This window comes from Gordionus sp. m RMFG-2023, chromosome 1 (genome assembly GCF_954871325.1).
Source record: "Gordionus sp. m RMFG-2023 chromosome 1, tfGorSpeb1-WG-v2, whole genome shotgun sequence".
In the NCBI taxonomy this organism is placed as follows: domain Eukaryota; kingdom Metazoa; phylum Nematomorpha; class Gordioida; order Chordodea; family Parachordodidae; genus Gordionus; species Gordionus sp. m RMFG-2023.
Window position 1 is genome coordinate 46,126,748 of NC_088775.1, and position 18,011 is coordinate 46,144,758.

The 18,011-nt window shown below is 27.3% G+C and overlaps 1 protein-coding gene across 6 annotated transcripts in view; it reads right to left on the reverse strand.

The window, feature by feature from the left end:
- The window catches only part of LOC135931989 (uncharacterized), an 89,832-nt gene that overhangs the window by 19,206 nt on the left and 52,615 nt on the right, over positions 1 to 18,011 (reverse strand). For 4 of the 6 annotated variants that reach the window (XM_065469314.1, XM_065469315.1, XM_065469313.1 and 1 more), the window contains exons 9-10: positions 3,459 to 3,544; positions 3,145 to 3,409 (exon numbers count right to left, since the gene is read on the reverse strand). In XM_065469314.1, the coding sequence (XP_065325386.1) occupies positions 3,145 to 3,409; positions 3,459 to 3,544 (351 nt within the window). Of the gene's footprint in view, positions 1 to 2,712; positions 2,772 to 3,144; positions 3,410 to 3,458; positions 3,545 to 18,011 lie in introns of all 6 variants that reach the window. The other 2 variants (XR_010573242.1, XM_065469317.1) reach the window with 1 other exon arrangement.

An 18,011-nucleotide genomic window follows, 5' to 3' on the forward strand; every position in this document is an offset into this window, starting at 1 on the left:
AGATGAGTTTTCAAAAGTGTAGTTATTTCCCTCCGAAATGTTTTTTTTATCATCGGGATTCCCTAGATTCCATAACTTCTATGACTTTACTACTGCTACGCCAATAAAATTACTAAAAATAGGCCATCACCATTTTTTTATCTCATATATTTATTTTATTATTAGGTTATCGCACAGATCAACGCCCTCCATATTGAAATTATATGAATTTATAAGATTAGGTTGAGTAATTTTATTTTTGAGAAAATCTTTTGAGAGAATCTTGATATGGTGCTTAGAGGGCGAAGAGCTTTACATGTTGATGAAAGGGTCAAAACTGAAATATCATTACATCGAACTACAAATAATGTCTTTTCAAATCAGTCGTACCTCTCTTTTTTTGCCATAACTTTAATTGCTTCTAGGGGAGAATTTTCAAGTCTATTTTCTCTTATAGTCTTAGTTTCGAAAAATCCAAGATGCCTCAAATGCGATAAAAGCCTTAGAGATGAAAAAAATTATCGAAGTAAATAGAATGCAAAGAAGTTGGACAACTTTGAGTATTTGTAACAACCGTACCTCCTAATCCAAGATTCGAAGCCATTGGGCTTTTATATATCCATCGAAGGAAGTAGGTGTATATCCAAATCGAATGGGTTTACCAACACTTTACAGGAATGTCTCCTCGATAAGGTATTATTTGCTCATCCATGCATAAATTATGTGAAAATATACAGAATAGTTGAAACTTTTTATTTAGTAAATTTAAATATGGGCGGACTTGATAAATATTATCCTCTTCATTAAAAGTTGAGTTATTAGATAAATGTATTTGATATCGCGAAATGTATGTTGTGTCATTGAATTCCTAACGATTGTATAGTAATATCATTGTCATTCAACCAATACATTCTTTCTTGCAATAAGGAATGATAACCAGTCATCAAAAGAACTCCTATAAATTTTTTCATCTATGACTCGGTTGTATTTGGAGTAATTGTGCGATTGATCCACGATCAAAAATAATTCCTAATCATTATCAATAGGTTAAATTGGATCAATTTTTCTCCATTTTAAATTATTTCGAAAATTTAATTTGCTTTCTTGATTTATAGATATCGAGTATTCTGAGACAATTAATATCTGCTCGATTATGGATCTCGATCACCCCTGCAGTATCTAATGGAAGATTAGGTGTGTCGGTTATATCGTTCTCATCGAAATCTTCTTCATCACTAATTAAAGCAGTATTAGGAGGTATAATTTAGAGATCTGAAAATTTAGGCCCGACCCGTTTCTATTTAAAATAATCAGGTTAGGGCCGGGCCGAGCCTAATATTTTTAAAAAAATTTCGGGCCGGGTCGGGTCGGACCTTGGAAATTTTATTTAATGTATCTTAAATTTATCGATTTGATATTGAATTTTTTATGTAAAATAAAAATTTTTGATTTAATTTATTGAAACTAAACGCTATATAACATATGTCTTTTATTTTTAGTAATTATAAAAATTAATTTCTATATTTAAACAAACTCGGGCCTGGCCGGGCTGGTTAATTTTTTAAAAATAAATTTCAGGTTCAGGTCGGGCTGGCAAAACTTTTTAAAAAAAAATTTCGGGCCGGGCCAGGCTTGAAAAATTAGGCCCGATGCAGATCACTAGTATAATTACAACGTCTCAAAGTATCGATAGGGTTTCATCAACTTTAGAAATTGTTTTGTCATAATAATATTCTAATTTTAAAAATTTGGCAAATACAAGATAATAGAAAATTTGGCAAATATAGATATTAAAAAATTTACAAATAATTTTTATCTACAATAAAATAATGAGAATAACAATAAAATTATGAATTTTCTGAAATTTTTTTATAAATATAAAAATATTTTGATGAAAATATAGTATTTTTGTAAACAAATATTTATAAAATATTATGCCAAATTTTTACTTTCGTTGCATAAATGGTACAATAAAAAACAGGTGATTAGCAATCCTAAAATAGATAGAATGATGGGCCAAATTTAAATAGAATATGTTAAGGCATCTATAAGAAATAAATTTATGTCAATTTCATTATAAAAAATAAATACTCATTCAATCATGGAACCTAAAATATATGGCATTTTAAAATTGTAGAAAAGAGCATCAAGCGCACTCAAAAATAATTATTTTTTAAATGTTTTTTATGTTACAGTACAATCTTCGAGCCATGAGAATCACATGTGAAATTATTTCAATTCAAAAATTTATATGTGAAAAATCAATAAATAACAACTGTTGCAGATATGGTACCTTGACCATAATAAGTTACTGTCAGGAAAAATTTTCTCTAAATATATTAATTTCTTTATTTGTTATTTATTAATGTTTTAATATAATTTCTTACCATTTTAATTAAATAAGCTAAAATACTGCCTTAAATTGTGCTTAAGGCTTTTATGAACCCCGAGAATAGCTCCAACCATCTTTTAAATTTAATAATAATGTTTATAAACATATCTAGTATAATTTAATATAAAATAGGTCATTTAAGATAGTAATTAGATAGTTAAAGCCTTTATTACTTTTTATTTTTGATAAATTGCAGCATTTTAAAGTTACTTTTGCGGGTATATACATGCATTGAGTAATAAAAATTTCATATGTGATCCAATATAAAAGTTATTTTTAACCCCATAGGCATAATGTAGCTATATATTTATGGTAAAAGATTAACTATTATAGTTTAATACTTTAGAAGAAAAGCCAATGACTAGTAAAAACATAAGGTTTATAAGATCCCCGGTCTCCCCTATTAAAAAAATAATAAAATTTACATTTAAAATGATGTTTATTTAAAAATATTTTTTTAAAATTCTTCTTTACACATTTATCCTGGTTTTCAATGACGGAATATAAATATCTTAGAGAATTGAGGGATAATAAGAAAAAGATTCTATACATTTATTTAGACCTTAATTAATAAAATTCATCAAAAAATTTAAATGATCAAATGGTTAGATTTTTTTGGGACTAAGTCGCGCACATGTTAAATTCCTATTTAGTAAAAATAATTTTTCTTAACACATCTTCATATATTTTTGATACGTGGCAAACAAAATGTATGATCGAATGAATTATTCATATATCTTATTGAAATTATTATATGTAATTTTCCTATTTACTTATTGTTGAATCTTTGAGAGTAGCGTTGGAATTATTGCCTTTATTTATTGGATTTGATGGATTATCCTTGTATAGTTTATGCAACTGCGGATTATTTTTGCCAAGAGAGTTATGTCTAAATAATTTGTTAATTAATACTCCTGTGATAATAATCAACCCTAATAAACACAAGCTTGCTATTATTATCATTGAATATGGAATCAGGCTATAACTACCCACTTGAATAATTTTAGCGATTCTAAAATTTTGTGAAAGAGCACAATTCTATAGAGAAAAAAAATCTATAAAACATTGTTAATAGATTATTCCTTACTTCAATGTATATTATGACGCTTAAAATGGAATGCGAATTATAATCCAATATAAACAATGAATTTTTGATATGGCAGACATGTAAGCCTAATATATATGGATATAATTTATTTTTTTATTATTTTTTATTAGGCTAAGTCCAAAGCTTATTTATTTTATGTAAGCAATGTATTAATATATAATTGTTTAGAACTTAGAACAATTGCATCTTATTACATTAATGCTTAAGAAAAATAAATCAGATTTTGATGCAGCCTTAATGTTGTAATTAAAGTTTTATTTTGTTATAAATTTCAATGGAATGTCAAGAATATGTCAATAAATTATTATTCGGATTTTGATGAAGATGAAATAAAAGAATCTTTTGTTCATTAATTCAAAATATATAATATTATAATAGCCTCTCTTTGTCATCGTTTATAATAATTTGGTGCCGAAACCCAATTACGAACATACAAAAAGGGGGGTAAGATAGACCTTTAGATTTTTCAATTTTTATTAAATATTTTTATAAAGAAAAATTAATAAATGAATTATTCTATATTATTCATAATATTTATTATAGGTATATTGTATTGTTATATCAATAATTTGAAGATTTTATTAATTAAGATGTTAATAAACTCGTTATAAGATATATAAGATGTATATGTTAAAAAATAATTTCTTAGAGGATTATTTAATTATTATATGTATTGCACTGGTAATAATTTTATCGGTTTTCGTTTGTGGTAGATGGATGGGCCAAAAAATAGTTATACAGATTACTTTTGATAGGGATGTTATAGAAAATATTAAGAAAGAAATTATGAGTAATAAGGGGGTAGGAAGTAATGAAAGGACAGGGGCAATTATATGTTATAATTGTGGTCAAGGAGGTCATATTTCACGGATGTGTGGTAATACACCTGTGAATTGTATAAGATTGGTCGAGGGGAACATTGAGAAATAAATTGTAGAGCCATAAGATGCAATAAATGTAATAAGTTTGGACATTTAGAAGAGTTTTGTAAATATGAATAGATGACTAGATAATAATAAAATTAATAGTTATAGATTATTAAGTAGTAATATAGATAATAAATTGATAATATGTAATAATAAATTTAGTAGTAGTGATAATTTAAAATTTTGTAATAATATAAATTTAAGTAAATGTAATAATAATATAAACAATATAGATTTTGAGGAGTTAGAGAAATGTCCTAGATTTGATGTCATGTTATCAGGATGTATACTCAAATTTTTGTTAGATACAGGTTCAGTAATCAGTGTGATGAGTGTTAAGCAATTCAATAAGATTTACCCGGGCATACATTTACAAAGGAAAAGATGAAGGTAACTCAGTTTGATGGAATAATAATTTTAGGATTTTATATAATAGAAGTACCATGTATAGATAGTAGTATTAAATTATGGTTGACCACCCAGAAAACTGAACCGATATTAGGATGGGATAATATTAAGAATATAGGTCCAAGTAATGCATGGTGGAATTTATTTAAGGTACAAAAATGTAAGGAGAATTTTGTAAAAATTGTGTGAATAAAAAAAATAATAATGGTAATATTATTAAGAAATATGTTGACGATGAGCATGTTAAATATCGTATTAATAAGGAGGATAATAAATATAAGATTAATGAAATAGATAAAATAAAAGTGGAAAATTATAATATTAATGGTTTTCCGAGATATACGTGTGCAAATAAATTGTATAAAGGAGATAATAATCGGGGTAATAATAAAGTAGAGGATGAGGTTAAAATAAGTAATAAGGGTATAAAAGTAATGAAAGATTTTGTATGTTCGTAATTGAAGGAGGTACTAAATAATAATAGTTTTAGTAGGCCTGATAATGAAACTTTTGCCAGGGAAACATTAACGGATAAGATAGCTTATTTCCATTCTCAAGATAATTGTGGCGAGGAAAAATTCTTAAATATAGTTGACATAATAAAGGGAATATAGGATGAACAATTACAAAGGATTAGTGACGATAATATAAATAACTCTAATGAGGGAGACAAATTACCAAGGGAGAAGATAATATCAAACATAATAATAACAAAGATACTGATGAAGATAAAATATGCAAAAGTAATGATGGTGTTATGGAAATGGATAATGAAAATAATGATAAAATAAATAACACAAATAATGATAATATAAATATGAATTCTGAAGAGGAGAGGGGTTTAAGGGAAAATAATGAAATAGAGGATACGGGAGAAGATATTGAAAAGGGGAACAAGGTTTGGATGAATAAAGATGGAAATGAAGTAATAGTAATAAATGACAATAATATGGTTAAGGAAGCAAATAAGGTGCTGGAAGATAAATATATACTAGAGATGCATGAATTATGGATACGCTACAATGAGATTTTTATAAAGGAACTGGGTCATTAAACAATTTTGAGGTGAATATAAAATTGAGAGATAATTCGATACCTAAATATTGTCCAATTCGTCGAGTTCCTTTTGAATGGCGAGATGATATAGAAAAAGAGTTAAACAGATGAGTGCAGGAGGGAATAATAGCGTCAGTGGATAATAGTAAATGGGCGACACCGCTAGTGCCGATTAGAAAACCCAATGGTACTCTGCGTTTATGTGCTGATTTTCGGATCAAGATAAATAAATGGGTGCAGGAGATAAAGTTTCCGTTGCCGCGAATCGATAAAATTTTAGCTAGTCTAAAAGGGGCCAGGTATTTTTCAAAGGTGGATTTTGCTAATGCATATTTACAGTTAAAAGTTAGCGAAGAGACCAGTAAACTGTTGACTATAACGACGCAAAAGGGATTGTTCAATTTTAAGCGGTTACCATTCGGATTAAGTGTGTCGGCGCCAATTTTTCAAAGAGCAATGAATTCAATTTTTCAAGGAATGGAGGGAATTTTTTATTATATGGATTGTTGATTAGTGGGAGGTCCATGGAAGAACATAATAAAAGATTAGAGAAGGTATTACAACTTATCAAAATGAGGGGATTGCGTGCAAATAGAGAAAAGAGTATGTTTTGAGTAACGAGGGCAATATATTTAGTACATATAATAGAAGACAGAAGGGTCACGCCATTAAGTAAAAATATTGAGGGTATAAAAAATATGCGATGGCCAAAGGACAAGAAGGAGTGCAGTCGTTTATGAGAATGATAAATTTTTATCATCGATTTATTGAAACTTTTGCAGAGATAGCCGCTCCATTATATGACTTGTTGAAAGATAATTCACCTTTCAGATGGTTGAAAATTCAGGAAAGAAGTTTTAACGAGTTGAAGGATAATATATGTAGAAAACCTATTTTATTATGTTTTGATAATTATTAAGTGGTGATTTTATCAGTGGATGCTTCTGTGAGGGGTGTGGGAGGAGCACTTTTACAAATATTGGACAAGGAGGAAAGGCCTGTTATATATTTTTCGCCAAGGTTCAGACCGGCGAAGGAGCATCATTCGGTTATTGAAAAAGAATCATTGGAGGTTATATTTGGGCTCATGAAATGCAGAGAGTATTTGATAGGGCGCCGATTCATTATATATACCGATCACAAGCCGTTAATGTTTCTATTCAAGAAAGATAACAAGGAATTGATGCTGTCTCCTAGATTGCAAAGGTGGTTGTTGTTAGTGGGAAGTTTTAATGTGGAGGTAAGTTATAGAACAGGAAGGATTAATCATTTGCCAGATGTTATCCAGATTATGTATCGAGGAAGATATAATGAACGATGAGAATAATTATGATAATGGAGCGATTAGGAAGTTATCTTTCAGGAATGGTCCAGTGATTTGGCAAGAAATAAAACAATGTACAATAAAAGATGTGGAGTTAAAAAAAATTAAGCAATGTTTAATAAGCGAAAAAATTGGGAAAGGAATGATAATATAAAACAGATTGGTGGAACAAGAAATAACAATTATAGATGACTTTTTGGTGAGAGGTACTATAGTACCGCGAATATTGAGAGATAAAGTAGTCAGAATGTTGCATGCGGGACATCAAGGGGTAAGTAGAATGAAACAATGGCCTAGAGAATGTGTATGGTGGCCATCAATGCAGGAGGATATTGCAAAGGTCGGCAGAGAGTGTTTAACTTGTAATGTTTGGTCAAATCTACCCAGAAGGAGGAAGGGTGATAGCTGGAAGGAAACTATACAGACATGTGAAAGGATACATTTAGATTTTTTTGAATGGAAGAAAAAGTATTATTTACTTATAGTGGATGCTTTTTCCAAATAGATTGATTGCTCAAAGATGTCGTGATTAACGTCACAGTTATAGTTATACGAAAATTGAAGGAATTTTTTGAGAAATATGGAATGGTAAAGATGATATAGGATGGGTGGCACGGCGTTTACAAGTGTAGCGTTTAAGGCTTTTTGTGAGAGGCATGGTGTAAAGCATGTTATAATGGCTCCAAATCATCCCAGTTCCAATGGTTAGGCCGAGAGAATGGTTGCAGTGGTGAAATCGTGGTTGAAAAGGGAAAGGTATGGTGATGGGGAAAGATGGTTTTTGCAAAATGTTTTACAATAATAGCAGGAATCAAAATGGATCTCCTGCAGAAATTTTTTTGCGAGGAAGGACATTGTTAATGCTGGATTCGTTAAAAGAAGGAGGAAATGAAAAAGTTGGATTTGTAGTGAAATCTAGTAAATTTTGCCTAGGACAAGAAGTGTATATTTTAATGTTTAAAGGAAAATTCCGATGGACGATGGGGAAGGTGGAAGAAATAATTGGTAGTGTTATATACAGGTTAAAGATGAAAATGATAGTATATTGTAGGCATCAAGATCAATTGAGGCCGAGAGAGGAATGTAAAGGATGGGAGATGTTGTAATTATGAGTATATGATAGAGATATGGTGATTGATGTTGTAGAGTGTTGTGTATTTTTTAAAATGAATAATGTTTTTTTTTATTATTATGTTTGAAGGAAAAAGGAAAAAAAGAGATGATTTTAATTAAAAAGTTTTTGATTGTAAATTAAATAAAAGAATAATATTTTTATACGAAAGTTTTTGGATTTAATTGAAATTAAATAAAAGAATTATACTTTTATATGAAAGTTTTGAAATTATTTTAAATTGAATAAAAAATTATTGTTTTTGCACGAAGAATTATCTATTGAAATTCTGCCCGTGGAACCATAAATTCCACATTTCATTGCATTTTAACTAATATTTAATAATATATTTAAAAAAATAATTGATCAGTATAATTACAATATTCTCAGTATTTTTCTAAAATTTTCCATGATGAACAATAATATATAAGTATCTATAGGAGAAGCCAAGTGGGAGGGAGGTTTTGGTAAATTTGCAAGTTATTATAAAAATTATTTTAAGCTAAGATTATCTCACAACATTTCCCCAGCTCTTTCCCCTTGTTACAAGGTTCCCCATTCAAAAAAGGAAAAGTCCCAATCATAAAAAAAGGCCTCATCAAAAAATGAAAAGGATCAATCATAATAGGAAAAGGTTCGATTAAAAAGAGAAAAGTGTCAATCAAAAAAGGAAAATAAAAGAGGAAAAACATTATTTTTTTTAATAAAAATTACACATTTTTATTTTTCTTATTATATCTTTTCTCAATTTATTTTTCTTTTTCTTTCTATATCTTAATTTTCCGTTATTTAACCTCTCTGCTAAATATTTTTAACAATTCTTTACTTTTATTTTGAGTTTTCATGTTTTTTTCTCCTTATACAGGGTTTCCCATTCAAAAAAAGGAAAAGTTCCAATCAAAAAAGGAAAAGTTTCAATCATAAAAGGAAAGGTCCGATCAAAAAAGGAAAAGTATCAAACAAAAAAGGAGTCCAATCAACAAAGGAAAAGTGTCAAACAAAGAAGGAAAAGGTTTAATCAAAAAAGGAAAAGTGTCTCAAAAAAGGAAAATTCCCATTCAAAAGGAAAATAGTTATATTTTAAAAAAAATTATAGATTTTTATTTTTCTTATTATATTTTTCTTCTCATTTTTGATAATTCTTTTGTCTTTTTAAAAATAATTTATAAATTTTCCGTTATTTTTCACCTCTTTGCTCCATATTTTTAACAATTTGTTACTTTTATTGACTTTTCCTGATTTTTCTCCTTATATTGTAATCTTTTACATATATTTATAACCTTTTCAATCTCTTTAAGTCATTTCTAATCTATATTTTTATGATCTTTTTTCAATTTATTTTCTTCTCATTTTTGATAATCCTTTTTAAGAATTATATTTAATTTTCACTAAATTTTTAGCAGAAATTTTTTTTTTATTAGAATTTTCTGCATATCAAATTATTTAATTACAAATGCTAAATTAAATATAATCTTTTGGTTAGAATGTACCTTTTTAAAATTAAATAAGTTTAAACTGTAATACTAAATGATATGTAAATTAATACAGTGGCGTCACAAGGGGGGGGGGCGCAGGGACTCGAGCCCCCTAAATTTGAATAGCCCTCTGAAGCAAAATTTTTTTAAATAATTTTAATTGCCCCCTGAACGATTTCTTTTATAATTCTATTGAGTAATATATAGATTTAATTTTATTATTTAAAAATTAATAATACTATTTTTATTAAATGAATACTATTTAATTATTAGATTAGATTAGATTAAAACATGTAAAATATATTTTCATTATCAGCTTGCAATCAAATTCTGTGTTAAAAATAGAATATCAATATCACTCAATATATATTAATTTAGCATTAATAGTTGAAGCTTAATTGACTTTTATTGTTTAAATTATTATCTAATTAAATAAATATTAATTAAAAATTAAATTTAATATTGAAATTAGGCGAGTTTAAAATCACTAATCAACTATATTATTGATTTTTAAATTTAATTACTATGCCTCTTTCTAAATTATTATCAAGGTCCAAATCCAAATAGGTATAATAGATTTATTTATAAAAAGTTAGTAGACATATAGTTTATATTCCTCTATTATATAATTGGCTATAAAATATTAGGTAAAATGCCACTTTTACAGACGTATTTGACAGTTATATAATTTATTACAGTTAATATTTTAATTATTTAACTAATAAATGCTTTTGATAATAAATATAAGTAAAAATATTTGCATTTAAATATTTAACGCCATCTATTTATTTAGAAATATTATTATAAATTATACATCTTATTATTTATCCCACAATAGATGTAATAAATTAGATAACTTTTCTTCTCTTTTTTACGTGTTTCTAATAAACCTATTTTTTTTCTTATTTGAAAAACAGTTTTGAGTTTAATTTTTAATACGAGTATAATATTTTTACAAACTAATTTTAAGATATAATATACGAACTAGAGGTGGTGCGACAATAATATATAAAATCTTAATTGCTTTTATCATATCAATCTGGTTCTTATTTTATAGTTACAAAATGTTTTATTTCAAATATGGCATCCCTGCCGTGTAAATAACTTAAGGCTTCAATATATTTGCATAATATCTTCTAAAGATTATTAGTGTTTTTGTTTTATCAATTTATCTAACATAATAAATTCTGTTATGAGTTAACATCGTTAGTGTCATAGCTATAACTGCAAATTTAGCATCTATCATTTGTGTGGCTATGTAATTTAAGATTATTACTACAGCTGCTGACAGCATATGATTGCATAATTTAAATGAGCAATAACTGTCTAGTCGTTTATATATCATTAAAAATGGAAGATAATCTTTTAGTAATTTAATATCTCACAATAATTTTCTCAATTACTTATCTAGCTTTCATCATGTCATTTAAAAGGAAGCTCTAACCACCATATAGTTTTATGATTTGGATTGGCCGTTTATATTCTCTTCTTCAAGAATTGTTGATTTGGTTAGGCCTATAAATTCTTCTCTATTTCCATTCTATAAAACATTATTTAGCATGTTAACAGAGAGTTATATTAGTTTGACGACCTTTTGTCAATGTAAGTTGTTAGAATTATATTATATTATGCGGTTTTTAAAAATCATTATCAATTGAGGCATATATATGAATCAATTAACCTTTTTCATCATTTGTAATTCCTTTAGCGCAAAATTTTTCTATATCAGCAATCGAAAATATTTTGTACTGTAACAAATAGATTTTGTATTAAAAAATATTCTTTTTAGATATGTCTTGTATTGTTTTAATTATTTATATGCTAGTTTATTTTGTATGCATAATATAATAAATGACAAAATATGAAATTCAGAATAATTGTTCAGAGTTATCAAATTTTAAAATAGTATACTATATTAATATAGAACCAGACTGAAGGCCGGGCAAAAGCGGGCCGAAGGCCCGCAATTTGGGGGTATGGGGGGCCAAGCCACCCATAAATATTTTTTTCTAGTTGAGCCCCCTGAGATTGTAAAGACCGACGTCCCTGAATTAATAATATATATAATCATTTTTAAATTCTTATTTTTAAAATTTTCATATTTATGCAAGAAGTATTCAATATTTTTGAGCAAGTAAATATTTTTTTTTTGTTAAAACTATATTCTTTGATTCGTGAATAATTAAACGTTAAATGAGATATATGTTATAATCTAAAGGATTTTAGTCTTTTATGTTATTCCTTCCACTTGTAGAGTATATATTTTATAAAGAATTTTTTTTTGTTTTAAAAAATAAAATTATGAAGATATGGTAAAAACAAGGGGAAAAACATTAATAGTAAAACAAAAACTCTAATAATTGACGAGTGAAAAAAGATAGTATCAAAAATATAGCATCATGTTTTAAAGTAGTCTATAAAACAGTGACAAATATTAAATACTCTCATCTCAAAAATAGAATAAAATTTAGTTTGCCCAATGGAGGTTCGCATGTACGCAAGAATTAAATCAAGAACAGGAAGAATATATATTAAATTATAAATTTGGATTGTACTTCTTAAAAATGTTATGCGATATGATTAAAGAAAGATATGATGTGGAAATATCATAAAATACGGTATCAAGGTTACTATCATGATTTAGGTATATCTTTAAAAGAGTATGACAACGTTCAGTTAGAGAAAATACCGAATCAATCGAGATTCGCAAAGAATACGGGAATTGGTTTGTAGATGTAGCTTATATGAAAGAAAAATTGATATTGATGGATGAGAGCGGGTTTTCAATATTAATAAGGTGGTTATATGGATATTCACAATAAATAAAAAGGCTATTAAAGTTCAAGGGATAATGACAATGAATTATACTTTCTTTGATGCTCTCACAATTGCAGGAATATTCAGATTCGCTTGATGGCTCTTACAACGCTATATACTTTAACAACTTTGTAAATGAAATATTAAATCATTTTGAAGAAGGTAAAATGATGAATATGATTTTTGTGATGGATAATGTTCCATTTCATCATAATCATACAATTAGGGAATCGATAGAGGTGGGAATACATTGAAATACCACCTTACAGTCCTTATATTAATCCCATTGAAAATGTGTTTTTTCAATGAAAGGATTTTGTCAGAAATAAAAATCCTAAAAATCCCAGTAACGAGGAAGAATTAATTCGTTTCATAGATGGAAAAAAAGGAATATCTGAGGGAATGCAAAAAATTATTTTAGATATATGGAGCCTATATTCCAAAATGTAGAGGAGGGGAAATTATTAATGATAAATATAAATTTTTGTTTCTTACTGTATTATACATCGTAATTCTAATTAATTAATTTGATATGCAAAAAATTCTAATAAAAAAAATTGTCTGCTAAAAATTTAGTGAAAATTAAATATAATTCCTAAAAAGGATTATCAAAAATGAGAAGAAAAAAAATTGAGAAAAGATAAAAAAATTAAGATTAAAAATGACTTAAGAACACAATATAAGGAGAAAAAATTATGAAATAAAAGTAAAGAATTATTAAAAATATATAGCAGAGAGATGAAGAAAAATAACTGAAAATTTATTAATTATTTTTAAAAAAACAAAAGAATTATCAAAAAGGAGAAGAAAAATAAATTGAGAAAAGATATAGTAAGAAAAATAAAAATTTATAATTTTTATAAAAAATAACGATTTTCCTTTCCTTTTGGTATTTTTTCCTTTTTTGATTGACACTCTTCCCTTTTTGTTTGTCACTTTTCCTTTTTTGATCCCTAAACCTTTGGGACTTTTCCTTTGATTGACACTTTTCCATTTTTGATCGAACCTTCTCCTTTTTTGATTAGACCTTTTCCTTTTATGATTGACCCTTTTCCTTTTTTGATCGGACCTATAATTGAAATTTTTCCTTTTTGAATGGGAAATCCTGTAATAAATACATCGGGTCTGTAAACAATATTTTATAATATTAAAATCATTTTTTTTACATAATAAATTAAATCCAAATTATAATTTTTTAAATGTAACTCATCTAAAGACCTAGGCGGTTCTAAAGCCCATCAAGAAAATTAAGCGGGGAGGGGGCAACCTAGTATTTCACATAGGAAAATCATGACACCCAATATACTATATTTCTCGAAATTAAAAAGCAAGTTTACCAAATAAATTTAATGAGTTATTAATCATAATTAGTATAGGTATCCAGGGTCGTAGCCACATAGGATGACAAATTTAAACACTCTCCCCCCTCAATGTATGCTACCTTTAAATGGATTTTTCCCGATTTTTTTGCAATTTATAGAATCTATATATTTTTAAGTTATGTATGAAAGTAAGGGAAACCGGGGCACGTTGAGTACATGAGAATGTTAGTCCACTCCAATTATAATTTAAGCGATTAATTTATAAGGCTAAAAATTTAAGCCTAATATAGATAATTACGGCATATATTATTGGCTATAAAAAGATTAACTATATGTTTAAATTTATAAATAAAGGTTTTATAATCTTAACAAATGAATTCTAGGAAAGTTTTAACCCTATTTTTTAATCTGATATGTTAAAATAATAAAACATAAATTAATATAATTCTGAATGATATTTATAAAGTTAGTGGTAGGTTATGGTTGGTCATAGTATAGTTGGCCCTATTCTTCTTCTCCGTTTTAAGGCAATTTCCAGGTTTACCAAGGCAGGCCAGTTTTCCCTCTTATTTTTTTTTCCATTTTTGAAGATCCTGAGCATCAATCAGCTATGGCACAAATTTTCTTTTAGTGATCCTGGCGTCTTTAAAAGTCAGTCTTATAAATAGTCAATGCATATTAATACATTCCTCTCGTATCACCTTAACATTTTTTTAATATACTTCTATCACATCTTCTTAACAAATAATCCACTACACTTTTGGTACTACCCGACTTATAAGTCACCAGCTTCTCTGATTCTTTCTTAAACATTGTATTATCCATAGTATCACTAAAATCAAAAATCCTCTCCCCTTCCACATTTCTCACGGTAACTGAATTCTCCATATACTCCTCCACCTCACTACTCGCTTCCACATATCCATTCAGATCACCAGCCAGGATAATCCCCTCTTCATTTTTCAGTCTTAATGCCCCCCACCCCCATAATAGACTGTTCCCAAAATATATCTTTCTCTTCTTCACTTCTTCCAATCTAAGGAACATATGCCGAGAAAATATTATTTTCTACCAAAAATCATTTTGATAACCATTATCTGGTTATCTTGCCTTCTCACTTCAACTACTTTGTCCACCAATTTCTCCACAACCAATAACCCAACGCTAGCCTTACCATTATTACTTCCTTGCCAGAAAAATTTATACTTTTCACTTGTCTTGACAATCGTTCTTGTGCCATTACCTTTCCATCTGATCACTTATGCAATACATCGACCACTTCTCCCATTCTTCCCGTCATACTTAACATTCCATGTCGCGACCCTTACTCTATCCCCCGTAAACTGGTTTCTCCACTTATTATGGTCGTTTATGACCATCATAAGTTTCATTTTCACGAATAGTGGTTCCACCAGGCGGATGAGAAGGCCCACGGGATACTTTGGACTGCACCCCATCCATGCTTTGTTTTGTAATTATTAGGAAATTTTGTAGCATTTACAATCGGATGTCCTTTCTGACAACTTTTTTAAGTAGTTTTTACACCTCGTCGAGGAGACGGTGATCCTATTCTAGACCCAAACCACAGAGAACCCTTTATACCTCCATTAGCCGCCAAATGGCGTTGCCATTCCCTACCGCGATGAGGCTGAAAGTAGGTATTACATATTTATTTTTTATTTTGATTAAAACGAATGCAAATAATTTTCAATGAATATTTATCAATCTAAAATTAATTTTTAATATAATATACTTAAATAATATTTTATTTTAAATTTACAAATTCCTAAAATTTCTTAAAATCTCTAAATTCAATTCAATTTAATTTTTAATTATTGCATATTATGATAATATAAATAAATATACTTTAAAACCTCCAATATTTTAACAATATTAAAAAAATTTTATTTAGGGTTCCATGTTAATTCAGCGGAACTTTTATTGTTAAATACAAAACATTTATTGCGAATGGATATTATAGCGAAACTTTTCTCGCGAATTCCCACAGTCAATACTATTCCACGAAGATAATATCGCGAAACAAATTTCGCGAATTTTTTATATCGAAATCGCGATTAAAGCTAATACATTACAACGAAACTTTTATCGTGAATCCAATAATCGTGAAAGTTTTATAGCGAAGTTATTATCGCGAAACTGAAATCGCGGAGACAATATAGCGGAAAAATTTCGCGAAGATATTATAGCGAGGTCAATATCCCTATTATTTATAATAGTGACTATTTTATTTTGAAGCAGTTATTTTGATGATCATATTAATATTTTTTTTTAAATAGATTGAAGTTTTATTTATGAACATAGATTTGATTTATAAAATTTATTATTGATTCGAAAATTTTGCTATCCTGTCCTATACTTTTCCTCGAAGTCTTATTAAGAATAGCGATAAGGAACTCAGGCTTTATTAATTATTAGTTCATTAGTTAAACCTTGATGCTTACTGGGGAAATTGATATCTGAGTTGCGCCAATATTTATTTGATTCATAATCAGTTTTGCCAGTTACTAATCAAAATTAGAGTTATAAGCTAAATAAAAACTATAACATTACTCATTAGACTGTCTTTGTCAAAGTTTGAATGACGATTCAAAATCAATTACATTGTAGGGAAGAGGGATTTCCCTAATTTTAAAATATTTTTGAATCTTATGATTTTACAATCTTTATAAGATATTTATATTTTTTCTGTTTGCTTAGATATAAAATATTAGTTATAATTTCAAAAAATTTGATAGGTATCTGAATCTAATATTGAGATGTAGCCATAAGCACGAAGTTTGCCAAACTTTGGCAAGCATTTTTTCTGATATAATACATATAGTTTAGTGCTTCAACTTATATTATTTTTTTTGCCTTTAGAGTACTTAAAATAATTTTAACTAAATTTTTAAAAGATTTTCTAATTATAAATTTTAATTTTCTCAGAAATGAATTTCTTAGAAAATATTAAATATCGTTAAAAATTAAAAAACATTACTATTTTTTAGTGTATAAGCATGATTTTAAGTTTTTAAATTAATCATTACTCTATTCGAAAAAATATCTAGACAAGTGTATCAAATGGAAGCCAATAAAATGATTTTGAGTATACTATTAAAAATACCCATCACTTTATCTAGGCCCTCGGGTCAAGATTCGGAGATATTTAAATTTCTTTTTAAAAAAATATCCAACAAGGACATCAAATAAAAGCGAATTAAAATTATTATATGCTTGCCACTAGGTTCTTTGATCTAGCTCAAATAGCTAGTAAAGGGTCAGGCTTAAAAACCTTTGAAATAAATCACCATAAGATTATTATATGTAAATGTTAATACATTCGAAATTTATTTTAAATTGTATTAAATAATGGATTTGTTATATTGTTTCTTTCACTTAACATAATATTAATCTAATAGTTACATAGATTGTTATTTACTTTTGAAAAGTATATATATATAATTTATTAGGTTAATAGTAAGTTAGTTATATTTTGTAATAAATAAATTTAAAATAAAGTAATTTTGTACAACATCTTTTCAATTTTTATACCATATTAGCATGGTGGCAATGGTAACCAAATAATAAATTTAAAGAAAGATGTAAAATATTAAATCTAAATTAACTTAAAAAAAAACTATAAAATCCAATAAATCAGTCTGCAGATCCTATCTAAAAAATATATAAAATGAACATGATGCTCAATAAAAAAAAGAAAGGTAAAAATATATAAAACATATATTTATTATTTTATATTTTTATGATATTCTTATTATCATTCTTTTAGTAATTATATATTTGATTTATCAAGTTAGTTAATATTTAAGGCAATGTCATGGCCATCGGGATATCTTTTTTTAATTGTCATAGGCCATTGTTAAAAAAATAAAATAACATATAATACAGATAAATAAAAAATAAAATAAATTAAATTTAACGAATTAAATATCTTCTTAACCTTTAAAGACTATAATAAAAATAGTTCAAAGTACAAGGTCGCTGAACTTGAATTTATTTTAAAAAAAAAACTTAAAATTTTATATGCAAAAATAGTAAAGAACAAGTTAATCTAAGGACGAAAAATTTATAAGAT